The 10,144-nt window shown below is 35.2% G+C and overlaps 1 protein-coding gene across 1 annotated transcript in view; it reads right to left on the reverse strand.

The window, feature by feature from the left end:
* Positions 1–10,144, reverse strand: part of cunh8orf34 (chromosome unknown C8orf34 homolog) — a 100,517-nt gene that overhangs the window by 79,763 nt on the left and 10,610 nt on the right. The window contains exons 2-3 of the mRNA XM_016553585.1: positions 1,403–1,547; positions 1,190–1,321 (exon numbers count right to left, since the gene is read on the reverse strand). Coding sequence (XP_016409071.1) covers positions 1,190–1,321; positions 1,403–1,547 — 277 coding nt within the window. The remainder of the gene's footprint in view (positions 1–1,189; positions 1,322–1,402; positions 1,548–10,144) is intronic.

Genomic DNA, 10,144 nt, shown 5'->3' on the forward strand with positions numbered 1-10,144 from the left:
GAATAGAAAAAGAATAGAGCAAGCTAGTGTTAGAGGTCTTTTTTGCTTTTGTTAACTGTATAATGGATGGCGATGGTGCCGACGCTGATGGCTGCCTCCGTGGCGTGCTCCGCAGTTGTTTATTGTTCTATACCTGTACATACAATTGTCGGTTTGTATATTTTTTATTCCTTATTTTACTTGTTCTATTTTTTTTTTTTTTATTATCTCTGTTTTTTTGTTCTGTCACTGTCATTCTGTTACACTGTGGAAGCTTCTGTCACGAAAACAAATTCCTCGTATGTGTAAACATACCTGGCAATAAAGCTCATTCTGATTCTGATGTAAATACACTCAATCATTTTGGGGTTTTTTGGGTTTCATTATCACAGTACACAAAATTGATATGTAATATCTTAGTTCACCAAAAAATGAAAATTCTGTCATTAATTACTCACCCTCATGTCGTTTCAAACCCGTAAGACCTTCGTTCATCTTCAGAACACAAATTAAGATATTTCTGATGATTGAAGGTCTTACGGGATTGAAACGACATGAGAGAGTGTAATTAATAACAGAATTTTCATTTTTGGGTGAACTATCCCTTTAAATTTGAGCCTTTCCCGAAATTTTTGGGAAATCATTTGGATCTTGGCAGTGTCTACATTCATTTTAAGAAAAAAAGAGCAAAATGGTTGTACAGTACAATCGGAAGGACATTAATAAACAATTTAATATTTGGTTGAACTATTGTTTTAAAATATAAGAACAAAAATAGAAACACAATCACAAGATTTTACAAACTCACTGATGTGAAAACCATCTAAATAATCAACTGGAAATGGGCACATGCACACATCCACAGTTTAAAATGGGGTTACACGTATTTATAATCTCCCTTCGTGCCATTTCCCCAAAACTGGCCAACAGCCTCCACTCAGGCAGAAATAGAACCGCTGTCAGTAACATAGCATCATATTCAATTATTAAAGACGCTGATACGAGTTACTCCCTCAGCAATACATATCACTCAGACCTCATGCTGATAGCCTCCATAATGGCACTATCTAAAGATAGAAGTCGTCATTGTACAGACGGTCTCCTCTATTTCTGATCTCTGAAAATGCTCAGCTGATCTCAGATTAACAGTCAGCCGAATCACATAAAACTGATGTAATGACACTAGCTTCGCTCTTGCAGCGGGACTCACATGACTTAGACTCAGGAGACGGAGGGGAAATGTTGGACACGGCCAGGTCGCTCTTTGATTTCTTGGGCTTCTTGGGATGGATCTGCCAAGGTTTTTCATAACCCCTGGAGTCCCGTCGTGTGCCTTTGTATTCTACAAAGAGAGAAACTACTGGTAGTGATCTACATTTTCTCTATGTGCGAAACAGCTTGAAGGATTCTGAACTGTACCCACCTGAGGAGCTCTCGGCCCACAGCGCTGCAGATCCCGACAGGGTCCTCTGAATCCTGCCGGGACTCTCCTGCTTGGTTTGCAGATGGCCAATGAGGAAAGGAATGGGGTGGTCTGGTGTCTCAGTTATCAGTTTGGTCATCATCTCCTATCAGAGCCAAACAAAAAGCGATTAGAGTACAGACGTGCAGCATGTGAGTAAATGCCAGAGAACTTGTGCTAAAGTAGCACATTGTCAAGCCAGCTTGTGTCGTGCCAACCTGAATCAGCAGCGTTGGCAAGCTTTCACCATCAGGAAAACTAATTAGGTAATTGGTCAGGGAAATATTCTCACACTGATATTGAGTATTATATGAGCTATAGCATGCAAGAGGATATTGCTGGAGGCTAACTGGCAGGATGGAAGGCTAAAAATGAGATTTATGTTTTAAAAAATTGCTGGTAGGCATCATCAAAGTTAAATTTCAAATGTGTTAAGCCTTATTCGGACATGGTCAGTTTTCTAAAACAAGAGTTTTCAAACTGGGGGTCTGCAAAAGGAGTGTTAGTGGAAAGTTAGATTGTAGAATTTAAATGTTTTAATGATGAGGGGTATCTGCAGAGTTGTTAAAAGCATATTTAAGACTTTTTTTTAGTCCTGTAAGACCTGCACAAATAAAATGAACACTGTCCATACAGAACAAGCCGAATAATATAAACAGACACATTCAACTGCAAAACAGTGTAACTACAAGTTTAAGATGCTCAAGACATTTAATATACATTGTTACGTATATATGTATTATTAATATGTATTGATGTTGGTTAATGTAGTGATATACAGTATAAATACATATGAATTAGAGGTTGATCGACATTAGATTTTGCTCATATGATAATGTGTTTAAATAAAGGCGATACTGATAAAACCTATATATTGCATTTGTTAAATAATGATAGAATTGACATTATGGTTTCAGTCATTCTGTTTGGAAGTCATTACTCACAACTGTTTTATTCTAATGACAGCCCTATTTTTAATTGTATGAAACGTAAACAAAAACCTAATATTAAGTAGAAAAAAAATACTGTTAAATTAATTGAAGGTAAATATTTTCACGTTAATTAAATTAAAAAAAATTTTAAAATCTAAAATAATATAATACAAACTATTTTTTTAAGTAAACAAAAGTAAAAACAACACATTGTCAATAATATCACATGACTAACACTATTATCAAATGGGTATGCTTTATATAGTTTTGGAAGATACCTTGTAGGAGAGCATCATATTTAAGGGTTTTTCATCATATTTAAATTGTTTGAAACCAATATGATATTGCAATCACAAAAAATCCAATCCGGACAGGATCAGATTTCTGGACATTTCCACTGTGCGAAACCCAAAATGAGACTAATGTTGAAAAATACAATTAAAACAAAATGCTGGCATAAAAATTGCATTTAAAATGTGTTAAGCCTTATTCAGACGTGATTACTTTCCCAAACCAGGAGTTTCCAAACAAGGGCCGGAAAAGGGGTGCTGTAGTGGAAAACTAGGTTTTAGAATTTAGATTTTACAAAATGTGTAACAATCAGGGGAATCTGCAGAGTTCTAAAAGCAAATTTAAGACGTTTTAAATATGTTTGAAACCACTAATATACTGTAATCACAAAAAATCCAATCCGGACAAAATCAGATTTATGAGACAAAGCACCCCTCAGAAGCAATTTGCTCCGTTATTAACCAAAGTTGTGTCGAAAACAAATTTACCCTTTACCTGAAAAACAACTTTTGTCCAATTATGACTTTTTTGAGTTGTAAAAACAAAATGAGGCATTTCGTAAATAAGTCTAGTGCATGTAAAAACAACTTTTATCAGTTTCCACGTTAAGTGTAGGCCCTTGAAACAAAGCGTCAGTTCTGTGTTACAAGCCAGACAATCATAAATCAACAAGACGGTAGATCTAAACACAGTAATTACGACACATACGCTGTGTTGGGTAATTAAGCTAACCTAGCAACAGGGGGCAAATAAAAGAGACCTGTAATTTGTGGGTTTAGCAGGAAGTAAATTGAGCAAGGCTATGTTACTGTAACTACCCCAGACTCCCCAGTGAGTAATTGCCCTTGAGGTAAACAGGAAAGCACGGCATGGATTAGCACACACTCGTTTCATGAATGTAAAGCATTTGATGCTATCTGAGAGGGGTTTTCCCTGCCTACTTCACTGACCTCTTTAATACAGACGTCAACAGGGTGATGATACGGTTGGAAGTTGCAGCCAATGAGAAAGGCGTACTTACAGTAATTAAGATACTAATCTGCATGATGGAGAGCATGCATAGACATACTGAAATTTAGGTCAAAATCCCTGCACAGAAATAAGCTTTTCGATTGATTTTCTTGCATCATCAGGATGGAGAAACACAGAATCTCTCGATCATGCTGACAGACCGGGGAAATTGGCAGGGGGAGGCAATCTCAGCCTTTCTAATAGACAAACTGACTGCAAGCCAAATTCAGTGCCAGTTTAAAGAACAAGCTCTGTTGTGGATGACATTTACAAAGCATTTCCTTCAGCCATTGACATTCTGTGTCAGACAATGTTTGTAGTACTACTCTTACTATTTATGCAATAGTTTGTGAACCATGCACAGTAAGCACATTTTCATGCATAAAACACCAGGTGATCTACTACATCTACTAAAATGTGCAGACTGCATCTCACAATGCAATGTGCTTGACTTTGACCTTCCTTATCCAACCTGAAGAGTGAATCGAAAGTAATATCAGTTGTGAGTTCTAACTTACTCCAACACTACCAAGGGTTAGGACTTTTTCACTAAAATGTATACAAAATTTGCCATTTTTAAACTATATATATTTTTTTGTTTTACAGGCTATTAATACTTGTTTTCAGTATATCTTAAATTAATCTTAGATTTTTTTTTTCTAGTTTCAAGCATAAACTAACAAATTTATTTATTTATTTATTTAAATTGACCAAATTAATTGTTCTTTAGGAACATTTTAAACAATTTTTTGCACCTAAAATAATCCTGCTGGTTAAGTAGAGATGCCCTGAAAGGGGTTTGAGATATTAATAATCAATCTGATTAAAGTGTTTATTTAATGTTATATGTGCTGTATTTTATATACACTGTAAAAAAAAAATGCTGCTGCAATTAGTTATAACAACTTAACATTTGTTGTGATACCTTAATATCCAAATCCAAACTAAATTTAAGTTAACTAAACTTCTAATTTTATAGCAAGCAGGAACACTTATTTTATAAATCTGAAATAACACATTATTACTTATTCTAGTGTTGAATTTCAAGTTGTGATAACTAATCGCAGCAATCATTTTTATGTTATTTCAGTCTGCATTCATTACATTTCTTGAATACTATAACAATCTTTAATGCAGGATGTGATTATGATTTTTTTGACAATTAAAAAAAAAGAAAAGAAAAAAAAAAGAAATATGTGTTACCATTCAGATGGACAGTTCAGATGTTGATGTTGTAAACAAATAGTCCTTCATGACTGGTTGAAATAACATCCAAATTGTTTTCATTAAACATATTATCCTTGCTCTTGCTGACACAAATTCTCTTGATATCTTCTGTTCTGTTCGCGTCCTTGAAGCCTCTTCCTTTAGCAGAGTTCATGAGTGTTTTCAGAGTCATGAGGAAACTGATACTGTGTGTTTACCACAGACTGTTTTAGTCACTGCCAGAAACTCTTCAGAAAATGAAGCAACAATTCCTTGTTAAGGGATTAAAATGAATTATTTACTATAGTCTCCTGACTCACTGTCTAGACACAGTGTGGATGCAATACGTTATTAATATGTTGCCACTGTTGATCTTACTGTATATATATGGTGACTTTTTAACCTTAGCTCAGCATTGCTTGAGACTGCACTCTCGTTATTCCTCTGATTCTTTCATTTATGCCTTACGTCACAGCAGGGAGACGCTGACTGAAGGCTGGGACAGAGTTCTGGATGGGTTCCAGCCCTTGAGACAGGAGGAGGAGGAAAGGCAAGGAGTGGTACAGCCGCAAAGAGCAACACCGACCACATAACAACTCATTTATATATAAAATATTAAATATGAAGTATGCTACATACTGTATATACAGTGGCATGTATACATTACAGTTTGGAATAATTAAGATTTGTATATTTATTTATTTATTTATTTATTGTGAAATAGTATTACAATTTAAAAGAACAGTTTCTATATGAATACATTTTAAAATAACTGGTGAGTTTAACAAAAACATTAAGCCGCCAAAACGTTTAACGTTGATAATAATAAGAATCATTATTAATAACTGAGCACCAGTAATAACTGATTATAACTGAGTACCACATCAGCATATTATAATGATTTCTGAAGGATCATGTGACACTGAAGACTGGAGTAATGGCAACTGAAAATTCAGCTTTGCATCACAGGAATAAATTACATTTTAAAATATATTAAAATAGAAAACAGTTATTTAAAATTTTAAATATTTCATAATATTATTTTTACTATATTTTGATCAAATAAATGCAGTCTTTGTTGAGCATAACATAACATAACATAACATAACATAACATTAATATAATTTTGATTTAAAAAAACAATAAAGTGCATAATTAAGATAAGACTTGGTTACATCATTACCACATCATTCAGAGCAGTCTGTGATCAGACTTTCTTTATTGCTTTAACTTTCTTTTTACAGTACGTTGACTAAGATCTACTTAGTCTACTTAAACCACCAAAGGCAGAAATTTGCTGAAAAAAATCTAAACCCATGTTGAATGTGCACGAGGCCACACAACGAGGGATTTACCTTTAATTACAGTGTTCGACAAAGATCAATACATATCAGAAGCGTTGTGAAAAAAACCCATCTGGATGGCGTCACATTTCTTAATAAGGAAATGCTACATTTTCAGACATGTCAATTTGGCCATGATTTGATCACGGGATCCACTTAATATTGCATTTATTTCACTTCTGACTATCAGGTGAGCTTGTCTCGTAACGCAGGGCATTTGCTCAAGATCAACGGAGGGGAGCTCATGCTGCGCTGACGCCTCGGGTGTCTGCGGGTCACAGAAACATTAATTAGTGCACAGACCGCCAAGAAACCTCTATAAATAAAGGCAAGAGAGGGAACTCTCTATCTCCTTTCCATTATTCAACCCTGCTGTGAGTGTGTGTCTCTCCTCAGGGTACTGTACAGAGCTCTCTGTGTGTGTGTGTGTGTGTGTGTGTGTTTGTGTGTGTGTGTGTGTGTGTGTGTGTGTGTGTGTGTGTGTGTGTGTGTGTTTGTGTGTGTGTGTGTGTGTGTGTGTGCGTGTGTGTGTGTGCAGCCCCTCTGCTGTAATTAACAAAGTCTCAACAAGACCTACACAGTTTTGTCTCATTTAAGGTTGTCTATTGAATGATAGAAAATGGTTCCCTATCATACATCCCCCAAAAATATCCCATTAAGTTATAGGCTCCCAATCCCATCTGAACTTTTTGGCTGAATCTTATGATATACTGTATCTATATTACCCACTGAGATATACCAACCCAGACTGAACAGTCCTTGAGGTTTCAATTGCCTGTGGTAGGTGTCATTTTCAATTACAAGTGGGAAATGCAATGATTCTCCAGCCAATTGGTTTTATCGATATTCTGTGTGCTGATGTAGCATTCAATTTGTCACTTGTGGGACACCGAGGAGCTTCATAATGACAGTTGCAGCTCAAGAAATCTAGAGTCAGAGGACCTCAAACATAATAGTCAATACAAAACAAAGCCATGGTCAACATGTGCACAATGCAAACGTATTTGTTATTCACCATTTCATTGCATTTTTTATTTGGACCACCAGCACAATTGTGTGATGTTGCTTTTATATTTTGTCTATTTTTAGTTCCAAACGAAGTCAAAGCAGTTCAAAACAGTAAAGGTGCTTCATTCTTGATGAATGAATGAATCAGTGTTTCTGAGCGAATGATTTAATGACTCACTCACAAAAACAGACTGTGTCCGAAATCAAATACTCTCTTGACACTTCTTTTTAATAAGTAACAACTTCACAACTGTTAAAACTTACATTCTTTATAGTGTGAATGTGTGAAGTCTGAATTTAATCCAGACATATCACATTAGCCATATTGCCAAATTGTAACACACCGGCACCAGTTGTGTTGCTACTCTGCCATTTACAAACCCTCCCTTGTGGCCTCATGGTATAGTAAAGTTTCCACTGGGTGCACACTTTAGAATCTCACCAGAAGTAGTTTAAGTTAGAGTTACAAACCGTATTTTACCTACTATATAGTAGGGAAGTATGCAATGTGGTTGATCTAATCGTTGAATAAATAATTTAAATAACTCACTCAAAAAAGTCACTAGGTTAGACTTCTGCGCCAGGGCATTTAGATTTCATGCTTTCACTGCGTGATTTAGTCTATTAAAATACATTTAGAATTCCCCCAAAATTCAAGATAAGGGGAAAAAATGCCCCCATATGACTAACCCATCTCTAATATAGTTAATATCACTCAAAGAGTACAGTGCAAATATGATATTGATTTGATGAACAGCTCAATAAACAAGAAGTTAAAGGGGTCCTATTATGCTTTTTCACTTTTTCATCTTTAGTTAGTCTGTAATGTTGCTGTTTGAGCATAAAAAAGATCTGCAAAGTTACAAAGCTCAAAGTCCACTTCAAAAGGAGATAATTTATTTAACAGAAATCACTTTTCAAAAACTACAACGAACAAGATAAAAAGCATGGATTATATAATATAGGGTGGTTTAGACTTCCCTTTTCTCTTGCTCCTCATAGAGAGATGTTGGAGAGAGCTCTGGTCAAACGACTGAGGGACTCGGACTCTGAAGAAGAGACCGAAGATGCAAAAGACCAAAGCAGGAAACACACGGCTGATAAACCCACAGACATCCTCACCACAGACAGGGACACAGGACCACAGGTGGAGAGAAAGACAGCAGCCTCCACCTCATTAGATTCAAATCTAACTTGTTTTATTTGACATTGACACATTTTTTACATTTTATTTTGGTCACTTTTATTAATTATGATTTGGAAAAAGTCTTAGATATTACCTTAGATTTTTATTAATACATGCTTCTGGATATTCCACTGTGATTGGTCAGTTGCGACATGCTGCAATCAAGTATTTTCGTCATAGTTGCTCTCAGGCAGATAATTTCCTACGTAGCTGTGCTAGTTTCTTGTTTCTCATATCACTCCACACTCTATCTTCTCGCATAATAATTTCAGCTCAAATCAGTATTTCATATCCATTTGTTTATTTATCACAATAAATATTAACCAGGATAATATTCAGCCAGGCATTGCTGCAAAATAAACACTCACAAGGATTGTTGACTGTGCAAAAATCAATTGTTCTTTTAGCTTACATGTGTTTTTCTGTTGTCTTTCTATTCATCAAACGCCCCGTCTGTTTCTCTCATTAATGTATACGCTGGTTTCCTCCTGATCTCCACAGGGATCATCATCTGTGGGCGTTAAGAAACAGAAGGTGGAGAGCTGGGAGAGGAGTGTCGGAGGTCTGGGTGGGAAGGGAGCTCTGGGGTCTCTGGTGGTGAGGAAGAAACCAGCCGATTCTGCCTTTAAACCTGCTGCCGCTGCACCACGACAGGCTGCTGACACACAAACAGGTTCGTGATGATCATGATTTGCTGCCCATGAAACATTTCTGTTTATTAGCAATGTTGAAAACAGTTGTGCTGCTTCATATTTTAGTGGAAACTGATTTATTTTTTTTCAAGATCCTTTGATGAATTGAAAGTTCAAAAGAACAGCATTTATTTGAAATAGATTTTTAAATGTCTATTTAAAAAAAAAAAGTCCATAAAAGTATTAATCTCTACAAAAAAAACAACTTTGACCCCAGATTTTTAAATGGTGGGGTATATATAAACTTTAATAAAAAAATGTCTTATGTATGAATTTAATAAACCAAAATTGTAATTGAATGATTATTTATTAACAATATTACCTCTATAAAAATAATAATTCAATATTTATTATTATTTAATAAACAAAAATGAATTATTTTATCATTAACCTTTTTTTACTGTTTTACTAATATAAATTGTATTAATATAACTAATAAATAGACATTTTAATTATTATTATTTAATAAATCTAAACTGCAATTTTGTTTTATTTATATAGTTAATAGATAGATATTTATTATTTAATAAACCAAAATGGCAGTGGATGTATATCAGGATATCAGGAGTTATTATTATTATTATTTCTCTATAATCAAGGAATGGTACAGATGTGAAGTACGCAAGCCATTTTTTTAAAGGGGTCCTATTATGCTTTTTCACTTTTTCAACTTTAGTTAGTCTGTAATGTTGCTGTTTGAGCATAAAAAAGATCTGCAAAGTTACAAAGCTCAAAGTCCACTTCAAAAGGAGATATTTTATTTAACAGAAATCACTTTTCAAAAACTACAACGAACGACTCGTTTCGACTACAACGCATATTTTCCGGGATTTATGATATCACAAATACCGACGAATGGGACGAGACCTGGTTGAGCTGCACTAGAGAAGGCAACAAGTGTTTTCACTATGTCGGAGACACGCTAGCTTTGCCAAGGCAGACGAACTAAGAGTGGTTACAATCATCCGGGTTTAAACCGCGCTCAAATTGATTTGATTTTGACGCAATATTTACACTGAAGCTCGCAGCAGGCG

Source organism: Sinocyclocheilus rhinocerous, unplaced genomic scaffold, assembly GCF_001515625.1.
Source record: "Sinocyclocheilus rhinocerous isolate Xijiao unplaced genomic scaffold, SAMN03320098_v1.1 scaffold2000, whole genome shotgun sequence".
Lineage (NCBI taxonomy): Eukaryota > Metazoa > Chordata > Actinopteri > Cypriniformes > Cyprinidae > Sinocyclocheilus > Sinocyclocheilus rhinocerous.